The sequence below is a fragment of the Seriola aureovittata genome, chromosome 6 (assembly GCF_021018895.1).
Source record: "Seriola aureovittata isolate HTS-2021-v1 ecotype China chromosome 6, ASM2101889v1, whole genome shotgun sequence".
Lineage (NCBI taxonomy): Eukaryota > Metazoa > Chordata > Actinopteri > Carangiformes > Carangidae > Seriola > Seriola aureovittata.
This window is the reverse complement of record NC_079369.1, coordinates 25,348,281-25,369,475: the sequence shown is the minus strand read 5'-3', so window position 1 is coordinate 25,369,475 and position 21,195 is coordinate 25,348,281. Positions and strand designations below refer to the sequence as shown.

General features: G+C 40.8%; 2 protein-coding genes across 2 annotated transcripts in view; one reads left to right on the top strand and one right to left on the bottom strand.

Moving 5' to 3' along the window:
- Nucleotides 1-12,251, bottom strand: part of LOC130170798 (uncharacterized protein C1orf87) — a 38,598-nt gene extending 26,347 nt beyond the window's left edge. The window contains exon 1 of the mRNA XM_056378435.1: nt 12,112-12,251. Coding sequence (XP_056234410.1) covers nt 12,112-12,137 — 26 coding nt within the window. The 5' untranslated portion in view covers nt 12,138-12,251. The remainder of the gene's footprint in view (nt 1-12,111) is intronic.
- A 612-nt stretch (nt 12,252-12,863) lies between these two features.
- LOC130170800 (uncharacterized) lies at nt 12,864-19,864 on the top strand. Its single transcript, XM_056378439.1, has 3 exons — nt 12,864-13,254; nt 15,205-15,258; nt 18,297-19,864. Exons 1-3 carry the CDS (start codon nt 12,864-12,866, stop codon nt 18,539-18,541), a joined length of 690 nt encoding a protein of 229 aa, XP_056234414.1. The 3' UTR covers nt 18,542-19,864.
- Nucleotides 19,865-21,195: the final 1,331 nt, after the last annotated feature.

Here is a 21,195-nt window from a genome sequence, read left to right as displayed (position 1 = left end):
GTTTGGATCATTAGGCATGCTGAGGGGGACTCCCTGTGCCAGATGTGCTGCGCCTCTGGTTCAACTGCGGGACAGACACATCCAACATTAACTCGCACGCTGACAGCATTGTTTTATTGCTCACAGCTGAGAGTAATTAGCTCAGCCATCCAGGAAAAACCCTCTGAGAACTTATTTAGGGAAAAAAAAGGGGTGAATCCCCAAATTAATGTTCTGGTGTCACGTCAGAGATAAAAACAGCTGCAGAACACAACAATTTCCCATCACTAGATTAGACACAGAGGAGGAGAGAAGCAAATAGTTAAATGGCTGAAACCGGCTGACACTAGGCTGAATGCAAATACAACAGGATGACGTCGTGAATATGTCAATCAGGATACTGCATCATCTAGCGACTTAGTGACTTTAGTTTCTTCTTCTTTAGTTTCTGTTTAAAGTAGATGGCAACACTATTTTTTGTGGTTGTTTCTGATTTTCACTGGAGAATAACCCAGAAACAACCGATTTCTATTCTTATTTTTTGTCCCTTTGCATCCAAAAGATGATGTTCATACTTTCAAAAACAATTTACAATATGATACAAGCTTAGATGAACATCAGTTAAGTGATATAAAATCTGGTTTTCAGAGGCAAATCGTTCAGTTTTCACCTCAGTTTTTTTTACTTATTTTTTTTTTTTATCAGATTTTTGCAGAAAGTTTAAAAATTGAGATAATGATATAAATTTCCACGTGATATTATTGTAACTGCACCCTGTCTTTGAAGATTTAATCAGGTCCTCTCGATTATTAAGCTGCGTATACGATTGAATCAGTGTTTAATGCATCACAGGCAGTAAATGTTCAGTCAGTTGAATAGGAAGTGTCTCGGGCTCAGTTAGGGCCATTCTTTTGGTGCTGATCCCTCAGCGTGCAGCTGCTGCGGCTGCTGTGAGGTCGAGGGTGTTTGCGGTGATACAAAAGTTCAAAGGTGAACAGGGAGTTATAGTCTTTGCCAAATGTCAGCTGGTTCTCCACATAAAAAAGAGAAGCGAGAGCACCTGGCAAGCTGGAGAGCAGGACACAGTTGTACTGAACAGTGAAATAACTCCAGACCTCAGACTGAGCACAAGATAAAAAGGACCCACATTGTCTAAAAAAACCCCCACACAATTCACATCATAAATTCATCCCCACTTTTATTTTTTCCATTTGGATTATTAAGATCACCATACAAACAGTGATGTCCATTTTTAAAATTAATCTCCTGTTGAAATGAGATGCCTCCTCTGATGCGATTAAAGCAATGACATTAGTCTCTGCTCATCTGATCAGAGCACGATGACCATGAGAGTTAAATCCAGATTTTGTGTCACCTGTTGCTGTTCAGAGCCGACAGGTGCTGTCACAAAGACACAAACAACCGCCGTCATGCTTACGGAATATAAATCAGAATATACACTAGGTGTGGATAAAAATTGGTTTCTGTTTATAAGATTTTTAATTAAATTAGATGTGAGGATAATGGAGCTGTAGAGAGAAGGGAGGACGGGAACATCACTGCCTTCACAAGCACAATATTCTCAGTGCGACACGGACGTCACCTTGTCACCTCATCCCACACGAACCCCAACTGTCGACAGACGCAGAGCTCAGGGACTAACAACACTTGTGTATTAAATGTGTGTTAGATTAATCCTGTGGTTTATTTACTACTGTTTTAATTAGTGTACAGTTAAATCTCTATTGAGTCAAATGCTTTTTCTTTTGTAAAGAAAGAAAGTGTGTCACTATAACACGGATGAAACCAACAGTGACTCCTAACAAGTCTGTTTATAAAATACTAATTGGCTATAGCTACATAAAATGTATATGTGATCTCATGGGGCTGCATATAAATAGCACACCACTCACAGGGACATTTCACATTTGAATGCATTTTAAGCTTTTCATGTGTCATTTAAAGCCGTTTTGGTCAGGGTGAGGGTCAGAGTAAAAGCAAAGCAAAAAAAAAACAAAAAAAAAACCCAAACCTAACCACAGGCAGAGTCTGAATGTGAACCCTGGTCTCTGGTGTCACAGTCTGATGCTGTAGAGTTAATTATTGTCTCATTCAGCGTTACCTCTGGACATACCAGGCCAGCGATTACGTTTACTTCCACATTGTAACTGGAAAAACAGTTTAGTCGCCTCCTATATGAATGTAATATATATTCTATATGAGCGGCCTGCTGTGGAGACTAGGCATTGTTTGGTAGTTGGTGATGTCTCAGTGCCTGTCGGCTAGCTAGCTCCAATGCTAAAAACAAACCCAGGTAAGCTAGCAGTAGTCAGAGAGGCAGCGACAGTGGCTTAAAGTCTAAAATCCAAAGTCTGATGACTAAAATCAGTTCCCCTGATAAAATGTAGAGGAGAAACAGCTAGGATCTGAAAAGTTCAGCATAAAAAAGTGGCTTAAAAATGGATAAAATGACAGTTATAATGGAGCTTCAAAGATAATGCCAACGCATGCACAACATGAGTGAACTAGGGTTTACCTGCCATATGTCAACGACGTCTGGCAGGTGAGAGCCTATGATTCCCTCCTCTGTACATTTAAGTGTAACTTTGCCTGAACATGATTGCAGCCTAATATTGAAACACTCTTAATCTGCAAAGTTACAAACTGGTCATACTACACGCATTTGCAAAAAGTTCACTGACAACACATTTAATGTGATTTCTAATGTTATGACAGCTAAAGCATGATTATTATTTTTATGGTTCATTTTAGGCGCTCAAAGCATCTGGTTAAAGTTCAGCAAAGACTGAGGTCAAAGGTGATTTGAAGCATAGGACAGACAAAAAAAACCTTTTGAGCTGCCAGGGTTTGAAAAATCCCTTTGGCTGCAGTTAAACCTCCTGCAGAATTAGCTCTTTAGTTCATGAGGGAAAATACTTAGATTTGCTCCGCTCTGGCTCTGTATGCGGCGTTACTGGAAAACTGATAGTTATGGATAAAACTTCTAGTAGATTCTTATATTTATCTTATATATATCTTTGCAAACATATGATGATGAATGATGTTTGTCGACATCTCCATGTATCATAAGCTGCTAAATTTAAACATGGAGTTATTAATAATTAAGGATGACTGAAGACTGTGGTAAGATGTAGAGACAGTGATAGATTTTTTTTTCTACCAGAGGACGTGCAGACAGGCAGACAGCGGGGATGTGGGTGAATCCTTTGACAGAACACCGTGATGCTGAACCACCAAAAACAAAACCTTTGTCAATGCACAGCACAGAAAAATTCATAAAAACATCACCCTGGCTGTTCTGCTTGATCTAGCTGTTTCAGTGGTCTTGTGCATGTTACTGGTCAAATTAGAGAGCGGGCTTCACTGTAAACATGAGTCAGGAGGCCAGTGTCCCTTTGACCTACAGTTTGAAGAGGATGCCGTGGATTTGATAGAGGGCCTTAGAATACATCGAGCCAATTTCATTTCATTGGAGGAAAATCAATATGGCCCAGTGTCCTATTTACCTGCACAATATCCAGGCAGGAGTGAAGGAGCAGATGAAGGTTGACCCGTTCCTGACAGGATCACACAGATATCCTGCAGATGACTCGGCAGTGTACGAGTTACAAGGCTGGGGATTCAAATGAAACTCTGACAGTTTACATGAATAATTTGGAGGACAAGTCCGGTCGTGTTGTGTGGTCGGGGGTTCGTTGTCTACTGCAGATTACACTTTCTACAGTTTCAGAAGATCTTGATCCTGTTTGGGTCAAACTGTAAGAAGCAGCAACATGTATTTGTGATTTTACATTTTTGACGCTTTGTTACTGCAATCTTTTTTTTTTTTTTTACAGCTGAAATGATCAGTTGATCAATAGATCAGTTGACAGATAACTATTTTCATTTTTCATTCTGTTTATATAATTATTAATATAAATTATATAATAATATTTAATTATAGAGAAAGTAAATGACAGGACAGTCAATAATGAAAATAGTTACCTGCAGCAGTAATTGTATTATTAGTTCGTAGATATGCAGTTGTGCAGCATTTTTATTTGCATGCTGGTCTCTCCCTGCAGCTTCTCCTCTCTACTCTGATCATTCACACCGTGAAAATTATGATTCCTCCGTCCTGGAAGAGGAATCTCTCCTCAATCTGCTCGTCTGGTTCACAGTTTTACACTCCTCCATTTCCTGTATGCACTGCATTGTGGGATAACATGTTCAAATTGCCAGTGAACATCTCGTGGTATTCCCTTTCTCACATAGCCAGCCCAGTCTTGAATGGCTTGTTTGTAATTGTTTAAACCAATCACGATTTGTCTCGAGCGGCGCTGGGTCCAGGATGCAGCGACGGTGTCGGTGGGGAACTTGTCTATAGGTGGAACATTTGCACGTGGGGAGGCGAGCGCACTGACATTAAAATGGCAAAGAAAATGCCACAAAAACAGCAGCGATGTATGTCGACTGTGTCAATCTAAATCTTCATCCCAATTTGCCATTCTCAGTGTGCAGGTTGCTCGAGGTTGTCATTGTTGTTGTTGTTGTTGTTGTTTCCTGTAGCGAAAGGGATTTTGGAAACGTTACCAAGCAGGAGAAGCGGAAAGGGAACAGTCTGGAATAAGTGTCCAATAGCAGGTTTATACCCGCAGCCTACATCCAGTGAGTCAGACAGGGTCTTCCAAATGAGCTGCCAATCAACTTCTCCAGTATCTTCGGCAAATCACTTTAAAATTTTTGGTTTCTTCTTTGCGTCTTCCTTTGCTGCTTCAGCTGCTTTCTCTCTTCAGACTCCACTAAACTTACAGCCATTTATGAATCCTGAGCCAACTTTTATGAGCAGCTTGAGGCACACACTCTCACTGTAGTGAGGAATAACACAGATTGCTGAGATGAATTATGCACTTCCTGTGCAGATCTGTACAGCAGAGGCCAAACTATCCTGATTTTCAATCTGTAGTATGAGTCGTGCTCCAAGAAACAGTGGATCCTTCGTTTGTCATAGTTTTTATGTCAGTCCCTCTCAGACTGGTACATTCCCACATCTCCGCACTGTTCATTCATAATGAAGAATTTTTACTAGAAATTTGACAGTGATTCCTCCATGACGTAATCAGAGGGATTTTCTCATACTTGAAAAATCTACTCCAGAGACAAATAAACAGGCTGAGTCCTCATGATGTGTAAAGCTGTTGGACTGTTGCAAATGTTTCATGAAACCGCTTTTTAGACCAGGATTCAGTATTCTAGATTAAAGTCTAATCCTGCCTTAATTAAGTGACCTGTGTGGAGCATCACTTATCACAAGCATGTGCTCTGCAGCCAAACGTTAAAGCTGGAGTGCAGCACTTTTACATATAAATGAACGTCAAGCAAGTTCACCCTCATCAGGAAATCGCTCTGTATTCTGCAGTACACTTGAGTTTTAAATCTGGTGTCTGTGGTGACATTCCAGCGCTGGAGCATCGGTAGTGTTGCATTTTACGTCATCCAGCTATGATTGGTTTTGCCAGAGCTGGAGAGGGGAGGAACCATAGCAACGGAGACAGTGCAAGAAGCTAGGAGTCAAGAAAGGTTTCCGATGCCCCAGATTAAAGTGAAACTTTTATAAGGATTAAACGCTAAAGAAGAAAGCGATCAGCACCAAAACATTGGTGTGGCTTTGTTGGTGTAATTACTCTCACTGCCCAGAGGGGGAGACAAAAGTTCCACACTGCAGGTTGGATTTTTAATTTTAGTGGAAATCCAAAAAGTTTAAACCTAATACGTGAAATAGTGAATTTTGGGGGAATGAATCTAAAATGATGCGAGGATATCTAGGGCAGTGATTCCCAACCTGTGGGCCGTGAAGGTGTTGTAAGTGGGACGACAAATTTCGGTGAAAAAATGTAATTATAAAAACATATAAATATAAAAAATGTTTTAAAATATTTGAAAAATGAAATGCTTTTTTAAAACATAAAGAGATGGTGAAAAACTTTCATTGTTTTTGTTCATCGTTGTTGGGTTGTCCCTCCGTCCGTCCCATTCTTGTGGACACGATATCTCAGTAACGCCTTGATGGAACTTTCCTTCAAATTTGGCACAAACCTTCACTTGGACTCAAAGATGAACTGATCAGACTTTGGTGGTGAAAGGTGGTCACATCGTACACTTGTTTGCTATCTCAGTCTGATTGCGCTGATTGCGTGTGGGCCACCAGCATTTTTGAGATTTTCAAGTGGGACACGAGCTGTAAAAGGTTGGTAACCACTGATCTAGGGTATTAAACATGGCATCCTGGGATTGAGTCCTGCACTCAGTGTAAATATTATACGTAGCTCCAGTGATGAGCTGGAACGAGCTTATGCAGATCAAAAAAGCACAAAAAAAGCAGAACCACGCTGAGGTTAATTTCATGGAAAAAGGACAAAGGGTTGAGGATCATGGAGAGTGTGGACTGAAAGCGAATCCACTTCCTGAGACTCAGCTCACCTAAGGGTTGCTGAGGATTAGGATCTGACATGAGAGAGAGAGAGAGAGAGAGAGAGAGAGAGTGGGAGAGTGGGAGTGTGACCTTGATGGTTTTAGGGGGAGAAAATGACTTTTCATCCACGGCGTCTGTGAGGATGAGGAGCGACGAGTGACACGAGAGAGCTTAATTCAGCCTGTGGGATAGAGGGAGGGGATGGAGGACACAGAGAATGGATGAGGGGAGAGGTGGAATCGAGCATTTGTCTGGCTCGGGTCATATCTGATTAAAGTATATGAGTCCAGTATTAGGGGTAATATTCATCAGGCAGCCAGATAAGCCAGAGCGGCACAGACAGAGATTCTTTGTTATTCAGCAGGACTCGATCACAGGCGTGTGTCCTCGCTGCCGTCACAATCCCTGCTGATTAACACCGGAATAGAGAGGATGCTCTGTTCCTATTTCTCGTAACCCCACCCCCCCACCCCGTTTTAATCTTTCTGTGTCTTTATCAAACAGAGCCTGGTCGTGGTGTCAGGAGGAAAAACTTTTGATCAATCCTTCCCCTCAAACTAAGAATAATTCCCTAAAATTGATTTGTGTGTTTGATGTGATTTTTTTCAGGTATTTAAGTGAGGTAGGTCCAGTAGGTGGGATTAAGAATGGAAACGCAGATTAGACGGTCGCAAATGTAGACATTGATGTAAACATACAGGATCCATGTATGATGATTATTTATAATAAAGGTTGGGGGCCATGTAAATTACAGAACGAGAGGGTGCCAGGAGATTGGGAGCTCGGCTCATGTTTTTTTTTTTTGGGGGGGGGGGGTTTCTAAAAATATTAACAATGTTATTTTGCCATGCCTTTTCTAGATTTTTAATAGTGTCACAACCTGCGAGACATTTTCCAGGTGTGTAGTTGAGATCAGACTGAATGAGACTGGGTGCCGTTCAAAGGGTAACACATTAATGGGCTGGTGAGATCCCATTACATGATGGTTTGTAGTTTATGTGTAATTAGGCATTTAGTGAAACAAATGAGGCAGACTGAGGATGAGACATTGTCTCATTGGTCAACGGTCTCGTCTGTTAGACTTTTGTCTCAGCTGTGCCTCGTAGCAGAGGAGAAGCTTCTCTGCCGTCATTCTCAGACTTAATTCTTTATTACTACTGCACTGTTTTTCCAATGTGTCTTTGCCATGCTGTAACAAAGTAGTTTTTAGACCTGTAGCTTTATGTTAGCTGGTAACCTTGTGCAGGTCAATACAACAGACAGTCTGTCTCAGAGTCGGCCTCTCGACTGTTTGACTGAATGATGTCATAAATGATTTCAACCTAGTTGTGGATTATCCCTTCAATATACCGTATGTTCTGACAAGTCCTGGTGACTCTTACGTTAGTAAAAAGTTCTCATCAGTCTCCTCTCTCTTCTATAAATCCAACACATGCAGTTTTTTTTTTTTATCTCACCTGAGCTCAGAGCAGCCAGACGTACACAAAGCCCCCGGGACACATTAACAAAGTTTTCAGGAGATTTGTATTTTGCATAAACCATTCTGGCATTCCCAGTTGATTATCAGACTAAAATACCTTCAGCAGCAAATATCTATAATAAGAAAACTGTCAGATAAGAGAGCAGAGTCCATTTTACTGTTCCTAGGACAAAGAAGTCAACAGATGAGCTGCTTCTTATGTGGTGGGCAGAACATATTAAAATGAAACACCAAAACATGCATATGAATGGGTGAAATATATGGACACACGCACACACACACGCACACACACACACACACACACGCACACACACACACACAGCCTTAAGACTTAACCTTCAAACTGTCCTTTGAAGTAATGAAGATCAGCCAAAATATCTTCACAGCAACGGTTTAAAACTGAAATTGGTCCAAGGATAACAACATATACGTCTCATTATTCGTACCTGCTCACTCATAAACATACAACAGTCTCCGTCCATAACAACATTCATAGATCAGACAACAACTACAAGAAGACACTCCACCAAAGTGGATGGCTGGCAGAAATGTTGGAAGTGAGGCTTGATCCCAGAGAGTAGGAACCTTTCCGTTGTATTGTGCATTGATCTTTGTATGTAGCACCTTTATAACTGAGGTTTATCAGCACATCCTTGCTGTACCACTGCCAGACGTCAGCTGAAACTCCCAGAGAGCACTGCAGTAATTAACAACCTATCAGAGATCATCTGACTCTGTTACCACACTGCTAATTGCAGGGTAAAGTTAGTGGGTTTGTTTGTTAGCGCAGCAGCAAATATGCTAGAGCTCTCGCTGGAGACTGTTAAGGATCATGGGTAGTGTAGTATTTGGAGCCATTCATCTTGTCGAAGCGATGTAGACGTGTGTTCTGATAACAAAGGTGAAACATTTCTATGTGATGAATGAAATAAAACCTTATTGTTAAATCATCCAGCAGTCTAATGTACCAGCATAAACACATTCCTCTTTGCTATGGTGTGTTCAATGTTCAACACTATAGTGACACAACTTTGACTACACGTAACTTTTTTCACATAAACTTGCCCGTGGTTACACCGTTAGCTGTCGCACACAGCTGAAACCCAAAAGTGTAATCATCAGGCTCTCTGTCGGTGTTTGTTTGCTTTCATTACTGGCACGCATTGAATCTTGGGATAGGTTGTAGCCCAGGAAAAGAAGGCCGCATTTCTTGGCTGCATTTGGAGGTGCCTTCGAAATGAGACAGGTCTAGTTGCGCTGCTGTGGCGCCGTGTCTTCAGATGCAGCCTCTGAAGGACGCGGCTCCCGAAGTAATAATAATAAACATAATTTAGAGTCGACAATTGATTTCATTTTATAAAAATTTGTCATCTAGTTTGTGTCCGTGCTTGATTCTACATTACAGCCTTTATCACATTTAATTTCACAGCTGAACGATCCAAGGCTACAAGACGACCACGTCCATTTTGAAACTGTCGATGGTCGATGTTGAAAAAAAACTTAAAGAATGTCCTCTTCATTTCTGACAGCTGAACCCCCTGAAGGCAACGGTAGTGTCCGCAGTGACTCAGTGGATGACATGATTGATTTAAGGGTCAGTGAGTCCAATACGCTTCCTCTGAGCTGATCTTTGAACGGCTGATGTGATCTTAATTGAGTCTGGTTCATCTTCCCGGGAAAAAAAAAAAAAGAGGGAGAAGAGAAATACGCAGTCTTCCGATCCAGAGAGGAACAGGGATTATCACAGAGGTAACTGATAGCACCTCAGGTATCTGGTGCTTTTCTTTCTAATTGATTGGATCTACATACATCTGCGTCTTTAGCCGTGGTCGCTGTGGGGCTATAGAGATGATGATGTACCACCACTTTGGTTCAGACTGGAATATCTCAAGCACGACTGTCCCCACACACTATCGTGGTTCCCTGATAATGTACCTGTATGACTTTGGTGATACGTTGACATTTGCTCCAGCACCACCATCACTTTGACTTTTATGTGTGAAGGTTGGGGACCAACATGGCGGAGTATTTGTGGTTCGCAGAGGCCCATCAACCAATGGTTTATCGCATTGATGGACATGAGTCGTCATCCGTTAAGTTTTTGAGAACAGTTTGTTCTCACACTTGGATGGTCTATATAAAGATTTTTTGGACATGTGTTCATGTAATGATTTAGTAGCTATTTGTACTGCTATAACTTAGAAGTACCAGCATCATTTTGACATTTGTGTGTGAAATATCTTCACTCAGGATGACTTGTAATGTCTCTGGTGATCCGCTGTACTTCATGTTTAGTACAAATTAGCAAATGTTAGCATCCTAACACACTAAACTAAAGCCTTGATCATACTCCAGGACAGACGCAGACACACGCTTCTACACATACTACAATCACCGGTGTGTGTGTGTGTGTGTGTGTGTGTGTGTGTGTGTGTGTGTAACTGGTTAGCGTCCAGCGTTGTGCGTGCGTTCTGTTTTGATGAAGAGGCCAAGACAAGGATTTTGTTGGAGGCGTTCCCTGTTGATAAGCTGTCAGCTGTGATCATGTGACGTCGCCCTGACACCATAGACTGCATGTCAGCGTACTACGCCATAAGTTTAAGCGAGTGTAACCCTGATTTCTTGGTCGGTAGCGTTCTCCAGTCTCTCTGGGCTGTTGGCGACGAGCAGGCTACAGTTTTCTTGTAGCTGTCTTCTATAATCACCACCAGCGTGACAGGACAGGACTTTATTCCGCTCTCTTAGCAGTTACGTGTGCAACCAATAGACTGTCACATTCACACCCGTCCCCCTGCAAACGATGGCAGATGGGAAACAAAAGTGCTCCACACTAAAGGGGGTTGAAAACTTTAATGTTACACCTACAAAATATATATGAAATAATAAAGTGCTGCAACTGATAATGACATTATATAATAGACTCAATGAAGAAATATTGATTAATAATATAATAAGCTCAAATAATATTGTTTTAAATTTAAATGAAATATGGTAAACTCAGGCATGGTTATCAGGCTATGACTATTAACACAGATTTTGTGTAATTATAATACTGCATGTTACTGATGTATAACTGACTCTGTAACCACAGAAGAAGAGCTCCTCCGGTCTTTGGTGGAGGTCTGTGTGGATGAATCCATGAATTGGCCTTAAGATGGCGAACATATCTGAACATGTGGAACATTATCCGAAACATCAGCATGTTTTATTAGCACATTTAGCAGATTTGGTAATTGTAGCATTTAGCACAAAGCACTGCCTTACCTTAGACTTCAGAGCTGCTAGCATGTAGCCTGCTTTTTTTTTTTTTCTGTGGTGAAAAAAAGGCATCTCACCGCACAGGAAGTCCACAGTGAAGAGAGCAAAGTGGATATAGAATAAATTTTAATTCATGCTGTTCCTGTAACTATAATTCCTACTTTTGAGACTGTATGACTTTGTTTGAATCACAGAATTGAAGCAGAAAAAAGCTGCAGATCTCGGAGGCTTGTCGAGGAAATAACTGGAATCTCAATGACTCCTCTGTCTGACACAGGACAATCCCTCCAGTGCACAGTTCAAATAACTGCAGCTCCTTTAACCCAAACAAAGATGACAGACAGTGAAGCAGGTATGTGTCTGGTTGCCATCTTAGCTTGGATGGAAGTAATGGTGTATCTAATCTAACTTAGTGTGAACCAGATGGAGTACTATTGTTTCATTCAATAACTTCTCTTCATACAATTAAATAATCTATATTTTTACATGATTAGATGGCAGGAATGTGAAAAGTGACAAATTAGTCTGTTTATCACTTTTCTTATTAATCTGTCCTCTGCTTTATTGATTTAGTTTAATTACTTTTTCATCCAAGCTGAATTTAATTTTCATCAAATTTGAGTTTCAGTCTTAATGATTCCGATTAATTCACTGTATTCCTCTCATTCACCCCTTTTTTCTTACTTTTTGCTCCATTCAATTTTCATTGAATCAACTTTGAACCTTTGTGAAACTTCCTAATGAGACTGTATCTGATTTAAATTGAGCTGTATTGAAAGAAAAGCTCCTGTCCGACCACTCAGCGCCATTTCTCTCACCATCTCTCCCACAGTCACCGGTGGATTTGTCCATTCCTGAGCGCACCAACCACCCACTGAGGTCTAAAGCACCAGACCGGGGTCGAGTAAAGACATGAACTCACCTCAGGCTGCGGAGTCTGCGGAGCATCGCCCCATCTGAAGTCGAAGAGAAGGGGCGAACAAGTGGACGCCCGGATTCTCCCGCCAGCCGCACATTTCTGCTCCGGACACCTCAAGAGCGGCAGCGTAGTAAGAGGAGGCGTCGTGAGTCCTGCAGGTTCACCGGCCCGTCCTCTCCACACGCTGCCTTCACCAGGACCAGGACGGAGCATCTACTGTGTAATCATCATCATCATCATCATCATCATCATCATCACCATCATCACCATCATCACTACTGCATGTGACAGCCGCGGGGACCTCGGTTCTAGATGTCTGGCTCCTTCATCCCAACCTTTACGCGTTTTTAAGGTCGGGACTAAATGCTGACATGTTTTCTGGCACGTTTCTTTCCCCGTGTGACACTGTAGACCGCCCTTACTCTGCCACCGTGTTGTTTTTATTTCACTTTTGGAAATAAACCGACGACTTGACGCACAGAATTCCTTCGTTATTCGTGCGTAAAAGCCGCGCACCTCGTCAATGAATGACGCGTCGTGCGTTTCATCAATGAAAGCGAGGTAAGTTTTCGGAGGCACTGATGAGCTCCTGTCTGATGCAGACTTTGGCGTCTGAGGGAACCTGTTGGATTATAAAAAATCAATCTGTCACTTTCAGGGAGTTTGGTGTTTCTCAGTCTGGTGCGTCCTCAGTGGATTTTTTTTTTTGACCCGCAGATTCAAGCCCCTCCTGTCGTGATTACAAGGTAGTAACAATGTTTTTATGCAACACGAGTGCCATCAAGGACTGGAGCTATTTTCTCTCTCAGATTCTGCCTCTGATGAATAAAACAACAGGCTTGGTCAGCATCGACAAAGCGGAGGCTGTGACGACTGTCACTGTGGTTACGGCTCTGCAGCCGGACAGCGCCATGAGCGCGAGTAACCCGCCTCTCAACTCCAACCATACCTCGGGCATGGAACATGTCTTTCAGTACTCTTACTCGGAGAGTGACCTGCTCTACACGGACTACCGGACACCTGTGCGAGACTCCATCCCGCTGCCCAAAGCGGTTCTCTACCTGGTCATGGCAGCGCTCGTGGTGGTGGCGGTGGCGTACGCGATAGTTGGACACCTGGTCAAAGACGTGGTGAATGACTTTGTCGGTATGTGACTCCTATTGTGTGTCTGTGTGTGTGTGTGTGTGTGTGTGTGTGTGTGTGTGTGTGTGTGTGTGTGTATGTGTGTGTGTGTGTGCCCACTGGGATTACTAAAGGGAGGAACATGAAAAGAATAAAATGTTATAAAAGTAGAAAAGTAAAATAAAATAAAATATTTTATTATAACAATTAATTAATCCACACATATAATGAAGTAACTTGTAGCAAAATTTTTAGTGAAATTTACCTTTTCCTAATTTTGCCTTTGTGCCCCTGGAACCCATTCAAGGACCCCACCTTGAGCCCACTTTGAGTGGCATTGTTTTAAGAAAAATACTCTTAAAACAGAACAATTACAGCTTGAAACTGACAACACAAAATCCATACATCTTAATTAACAGATGAACAACGTGATTGACTCTCTCAGAAAGATCCCTTATTAATTGCATATGTATAATGAGTAGTAACCAGTAAACAGTGTTTTGCAGACGTACAGGAGCTCTGGTCTCCTATCAGCAGATGACCTTGTGAGGAGGGAGACGTCCTGACAAACTACACTATCAGCAAGTGTCTGTATGAGAAATGGAGAGGAGCTCGGCTGTGTTTTTTTTTTTCTCTCTATTTTTGAGGAGCTTCCTGTGAGTGATACATAATGAATGAATGAAGGAAACAATGAATCTATTTTTAGGACGCAGTGTGGTCTCATTGTGCTGACTTGACCTGATTGTCAGCTAATTTACATCAGGTGATTTCAAGCGAAACGCTAGATGTTTCTGCAGGGGCAGATCAGGACAGAGGAGAATATATTGTGGCCCCAGAATGAATGGAGAATATAGGCTACTGTTTGGATAAATGTTATCAAAAAGATTCAGTATTTGAATTTATTATCATTAGTAATTAGGAACTGCAACACATTGGGGATCATGACTACAGATTTGGGGATTTGGGATTTGCTACAACACATTATGGCATCATTACAAAAATCTTTGGTGGGAGTGTTTGTCTTTTGAAGCCACTGCAACACATTTTTGATGTTAATTAACAACAAAAATTGGGGGTGGGGTTAGACAAAAGCTTTGGATTTGGCTGTACTACAACAGATGTGATTGTGACAATACAAATATACAAATATTTAGATGTGGAGGCACAACAACATATTCTGAGGTTATTTGGAAGTTGTAACAATAAATTTTGGTGGCAGTAGGTGCGTTTCCATGAACATGCTTAATGCGCAACTTCAAATTGTGAACTTGAAAAACAAGTAATGGAAACATGAATTTCAAAAAAACTGAAAAAAAAAATTTATACGCTTCCAAGAGGTGGTTTTTCACACTGTTCGAAAAAAAGCAATATTTCGAAAATATTGAAAGGGAAACACCTTTTTCTCATTTAAGTATCAGGGAGCCAGGTCCAACCAGGAGGCCGGCTGCTGGAAATCCATTGGATATTGCGCAAGCTTGGACTGTATGGCACTACAACACATTTTGGGGATATAATTGCAAATTTGTACATTTGAGATGATAGAAATCTTTGGATGGTGACAACAAATTTTTGGGGCATTATTTAAAATACTGTACATGCCACAGTATATTTGACACTGAGGGATTTGGTGGCACATTTTTTGGAGTGTGGCAACAAAATTGTTGAGTTCGCAGACCACGTCCTCCAAAGGATGCAGCCCCAGAATAGTGGCACAGCTAAGGTCATATTGTATAATGAGGTACCACTTTTTATGTACTTGTACAACAGTTATTGTTCATCAGTGTGTTTCATTTTAACACATGAATAGGACCGCGACAGACTAGAGCCACACCTGCTGATGGGCATATAGGTGTATCCCCGGCCACCGCTCTCCCATCCGTCCACTCGGGTTTCAACGTGTTTCTGGTTTCTGGCTCTGTCTTGATCAGGTCTGTGTTCGGTCTCAAACGTGTCTGTTCTCCCCCCTCGCTGTAGGTGGAGGCAGGTCGATTGTGACTGAAGGTGACGGCGGTGAAACCGGTGAACCAGGTAAAAAAAACACAAAAAAACAAAGCTCACATGGGTCACAGTCCGCAGCACTTAGCTTTGCCACAGAGACATAAGAGCTCTTCCTGTCGGTCTACCTTCACCTGACCTGACACCCCCACCTTCACATGGAAACTCACACATACACATTCACACGAATACACAAAGGCGACGCCATGTTTGGACTCCTGGGCTTTTCGCTGAGGTGTAAATGTGGAGGGTTTGTGTTCGCAGCTGGAAGCTTGAAAAGACTCCTGTCAGGTCTCCTGGTCACAGCGAGAGCTTCGCTCTTCTGACATGGTGCAACATCGAAAGAGCAAACAGTCTCTTGTGGACATGTCATGGTCCAAGTAACGAAAAGAACTATGGGAAATATCCACTGGAATAAATACAGAGAGCGTGTATTTATGAGTCGTTTTTAATGAATGATTCTGTTTTATTACAACTCAGGTCGTATTTTCATTGTTTTCTCCCTCATTTCTATCAGTAACATTGTAGTTACCAGTTCAACTGTGAAGATATGGGAACATGGTGATATTAGTAAGAAGAAACTGTCAGCAAACCTTCAGATAATCAAATTACCACCTCAATTGTCCAACATCTATTTTAGAGACAGTTTGGAGACTTCAAGCCTCAACTTTGACCTGACACATTCACTGCAGCTGCACACAAAGGTTTCCTCCAGTGAGGGATTATCACGGACATTTCAGGGGCTGTAGATAAAGATCCTGATAAACTGTTGGCTTGTTAAAAACAGATCAGATAATCTGACATCGCGTTTTTCTTTCCCATGTGATTTTGTTTGCTGTGTTTCCACACGAGGCAGAAATAAGGTCCAAAAACTATGAGAATAATTTGTAATGAACCGCAATTACCCGATAAAAAATTTATTTTTCAGGTATTATAATCGTAACCAATGATAATTACTTGTAATAGTAGTAGTATTTATATTTTCCGAAATAAAAATAGCACTAGTGCTACAAGTAGAAGCAATAGCAGTAATAGTCTTACCATGTAGCCAACTACTGTATTTAACATAGCAATACCAGCATGGACAGGCTGCTGACATCCCCTGTGCCACGCAGCAGACACACTCCCCAGTCAGACGCTGTTAAAGGTAAAGTAAACCTTACCTGTTACCTGTGTGTAGATGGTTCAGTGTCATGAAGATAGGTGAAGTTAGCATCTCAGGACTGAAGTGCCAGTGTACCTGGCGCCTTTAGGCTTCAACTCAAGTCTAGTCCTGACCCAACATCCAGTATTTGTGGTTAACTCCTGAAATCTTTCAGTACGTGCATGTTTTTTTTTGCATCTAAATTGATATTTAAAGCCTCTATATGCAAGATTGAAAATTCCTGACTTATTCCTTCTGGCATCATCCAAATACACTTTGACACTTTACGCCTGCACCAAATTCCCCAGGACTGTACTCAAAGAAAAATGGACGCCATCAGAATAATTTGAAAGATGCTACAAAATAGGGGGTTTATGGTTCATTTACTATTATTCCCTTGACCATTAAAGAGATCCAGACATCAGTTTTTGGTGTAGCTGAGGATTCTGTTCATTTTCTGCTCAGAGCCACTTTAGTCCACCTTCGCACCAGTGCCCTGAATGCACCATGTGAGTGGGGATTTAAAACAGTGGTCATATATCAGCTGTGTGGCGTTTAAGAAATCCCGCTCTGCCTTCTGTCTGTTCTTCACACTCACCACTGACAGCCTTAATCTCAGCTCCTCATCTGGCAGAACAATGATTGATGTGTCCCAATTCAAAGAGGGCTCCACCCCACATGACGAGGCCGCTGTGCAACAGACATCTCCCCCAGAAACAATTTTATGCTGCTTTGCCTCTAATGGAATTACAGAGGCTGAACCCATCATAACTTTCTGTCAGATGAAGTTTGCAGCCTTGTTCTCCGCATGTTCTAAATACTCCGCTTGCTTGTTTTTGCCTTGTGCTCGAACTTTCCTGCATGTACGTGGTCACGCTTTATACCCCTGAGGTTGCAGCTGTGAAGGTTTGTCATAAACTATCTGTAGGCTATTTAAAGGGGAAGTATGAGTCTCACAGATTTTAAAAGTAATAATAAAATATAGAAGGAAGGAATAGAAGAAGAAAGGGAAGAACAGAAAGGACAGGAAAGTGTTTTTGTAAGGTGTTGTATTTACCTGCCAATGAATGTAAATGTAAAATAGCTAGTAACAAAACCTGCAACAAAACATTTCTTTGGTTAAAACTGTTGTGTTTGATGAAACATAATATCTGACAAATTAATATAAAAAAGGAAGGAGAAGAAGAGAAGAAAAATCAAGGAAAAGCAAGAAAAGAATGACAGGAAAAAGCAAAAAAAAAAAGAAAAACGAAATGTGATGTATTTGTTTCTCCAAAACACCAGTGGTGTAAAAAGTTAACGAATCCCATCGTGTGTTGATTTCAGTGGAATTTATTTACAACACAGGGACAGCCAAAATGTGTGTTTAAGTGTGAAACGCAACTGTGAGATGTAATGGAGTAAAAAGTACAATATTTCTCTTTGAAATGAATTGGAGGAAAATCTGATTCTTCTAAGATGGAAATAATAAAGCAAAGAATAAAGATGTATAATTAAAACTTGTAAGGAAATCTCCATAACAACTTAAAAAATGAGAAGCGCTTGGTCAAAGATAACTGGACTTTAGAGTCTTAAAGGTGTCTCCCATCGAAAAGGCTTCAGTGCAGGACTGGTTCTTCAGTCCTGCACTTAAACTAAACAGAATTTCTAAAATCCTTACCCCAGACTAAACCACACATCACATATGCTGTAAAACCAAAAAAAAGAAGCTAAAAGAAGCTAAAAAGCTGTTTAAAGATGCAGAGTTGTTGGTTAGCATCTACCTGTCACTCACCTGTCTCACAATCAGTTGAACCAACAGAACAATGATTGAGTGACCCGTAAGGACGACAGTTTCAGAATCAGATCAGAAATACAGAAAACAGTGAAGCTCCATCTGCACTAACTGCCAGAACAACACCACCATTATCCCCTTGTCTCTCCCCAGACTGGGTGTTTGGGTCCCGTCGAGCCACCAACCCCAACAAGACAGAGATAAACTGCATCAGCAACAACATGAACGAGATGAGGGAGATGAGCGAGCTGTGCGAGCAGCCGCGGCTGGTCGAAATGAGCCACATCTCCCTGAACCACCACACTAACTGCCTGAGCTCCAGCAGACCGGAGGAGGTGGTGGTCACCATAGACGAGACGTTACAGCAGCGACCTCCGGACACTCACTCCGGGACTTAACCGTGACCTTCCAACCTTCCCTGAGAGAAAAATAAAGCAGCGTATTTGCTTGCATTTCTTGTTCGAGTGGATTTACAAGTCTGTCATGAATCGAAGCTCTATCCACTGTTTCATCACCTGTGCAGGTGGGCTGTAATACCTGTGTTATGTTGGGGCCTAAAGGGACTTTGATCTGTGAAGCTGTGCTGGGACACTGGAGGCATCGTCAGGTGCTGATGTTTGTCTCTGATTGGATTCCTTTCTGTGGTGAAGACTGTCGAGGACAGCTGCAGCTTTTTCTGGACCAGCAGTCAGAGGAAAAAGTTTGTTTATTTTTCTTATTATTTTTGTCCTCATCGTACCGACCCCCTTTAGCTTTACTGTGAAAATACCACTGTTAATGTAACGCACAGCACGTAATCACTCTAAATATACAGTACATGTTGGTCAGTTATTGTAATACTGCTCAGCTTCACACAAAAAAATAACATCAACATTTCTTTCTGGTTTTCCTTGATGCTGTGAGACACTTTTTGTAATTATCGTAAAATTTATATCAAGCACCTGAAGTGACACAGGTAATATAAATGTTAACACGAGATCCTTTTATGTGTAATGATGCTGTAATCACTGGGGATAAAAAAAACATTTCACTACATGGTGATAAAATAGAAATATTTTGTAGTTTCATGTTATTAGCTTGATGTGAACAAGTGCTAAATCACCTTTAAGAGCTCCGGTTATTCCTGACTGCAAAAAAATCTAATATAAAAGTATCAAAGCCATCGTTCTTATCTTTAAAAAAAAAAAAGATTATAATTTGAAGCTACAGTGATGGTTGCTTGGTCCTTTTTTTAGTAGTCAATATTTAATGTGAACCGGCTCGTGTCGAAGCCTTTGTTTACCTTTGTTACCTCACTGTTAAGGGCTACGTAATGCTGCTGTGACACCACTGAAAGCTACAACCAATGGGGCTTATTTATTTTTTCCCTGTGCATGCTGGGATCATTATACTCCGCACGCACGGGAAGATGTGCCAAACTGCAGAGAATAAATATTACACTCTTTAAGGCAACTGGAAATAGAACCACAACAGAGGAAATAAGATTTAGCTGTTGTACACTCTCATATATTTTGGATGAAATATGGGTAACGTCGCACTTTAAGGTGCTGGTTTTAAGGGCAATTTGATAAAATGGTGTTAAAGTCCTCTGCAGTGATCATTTCCCAGGTGTTAAGTGTAAAAGCCCAAAATCTGAACCTTGAAAAAAGATCATTTATTTCACTGTCAATCACTGTTTTCCTTTCAAGTCATCTAATAAATGCTCTTGGGCAAAAGTCTTACAGTTAATTCCTTGTTTATTATTTTCATACATCACTGACTTAAACTCCACCCACTGAAAAGACCAAGATCAGTTCAATTCACGAAACTTTATTTGTCCCAGGGGGCAATTTAAAGGACTTATAGAGTAGACATTAAAAACACGCAAAATACACAAAGAAGAATTAACACACAACCAGTGCAAGACAAACTGTACACATTAGGAAAAAGAAAAACAGCGATAATGACCTGAAGAAAACAACAACGGTGCAAAACAAAACCTGAAATATTATAATGATGAAATGATATAAGACCAAGACCAGCTTTGTTAACCTAATAAGAAATGATTTACTTTCAGAACATGATCAAACACAGATATTGTTTCTAAGTTCCTCTTTTTTTTTTAAGTACAAAACCATCACATAAAAATACTTGTATTTATAAATTTCCTGCTTGGTCTAAATAATTCTACAGTAAAGCAACATTTTTAATTAAAATGAGTAAAAGTGACTGACAAATAAGTATTGATCTATAGACATTTAAGTAATCATTTCCAGCCCAGGATTTAAAAAAAAAAGTGTTGTTAGCCAACTTATATTTAAATTAAAAACCAATAGTGAAGTTTTTAGGATAAGTTCAGTTTATTGTTTCTTTATATTTCTGGCTCACAAATATCAGAACCAAAAATCAACAATATGTTTGTCTGTCTCTCAACACGGTGACTCCCCTGCTCTGTCTGGAGCTCTCAGTCCTAATCTCATTGGTTCCTACTGAAGATGTCAATCTTTAAAAACACCTCACACAGATATAGTTTCATTTTTTAAAAACAAGCCCAGTACTTTAGTACAACATCTGGTCACTGAAGTTTTTAACAAACGTTACTTAAACAGGAGGAAATGGTGCATTTGTTGTTTGTTTTCAGCAGCGGATTAATCCACATTGGGGGCTGCAGGAAGGTGTGTGACGGACTGAAATAAGATGAACTACAGTGTACATGTTCGTGATGATGAAGGAACATGTCAGCCATGTTTTTAATAGTCTCTGGACACAGTGGGTGTCATAGCCACTTCATGTTTCATCACCATTGCTTACTCACCTTTTATGTACAAAACTAAGTCTTATCAAAATGTGGTTTATTTAAAACTTTAAGACATAACTTTACGGTCATAGTTTTTTTCACTTGAATTAAAATTCACAGTAACAACGACGGGCAGTGTCAATGTCTACATAAGGTCAGAGGGAGAGCGTCGATGTTATTTCAGCTGTGTCCTCCTGAAGCAGTAAAGCATTAAAATGACATTTCCTTACATCACAGAACTAAGAGAGAAAATCACTGATGCACAGCGTAAAAGTT

What these genes read in the sequence shown, in the direction of transcription:
- LOC130170800 (XM_056378439.1), top strand. Translation starts at nt 12,864, where the DNA reads ATGTTTTTATGCAACACGAGTGCCATCAAGGACTGGAGCTATTTTCTC. An exon ending in CGTGGTGAATGACTTTGTCG is followed by an intron (nt 13,255 to 15,204) that starts GTATGTGACTCC and finishes CCCTCGCTGTAG; the next exon opens with GTGGAGGCAGGTCGATTGTG. An exon ending in CGGTGAAACCGGTGAACCAG is followed by an intron (nt 15,259 to 18,296) that starts GTAAAAAAAACA and finishes GTCTCTCCCCAG; the next exon opens with ACTGGGTGTTTGGGTCCCGT.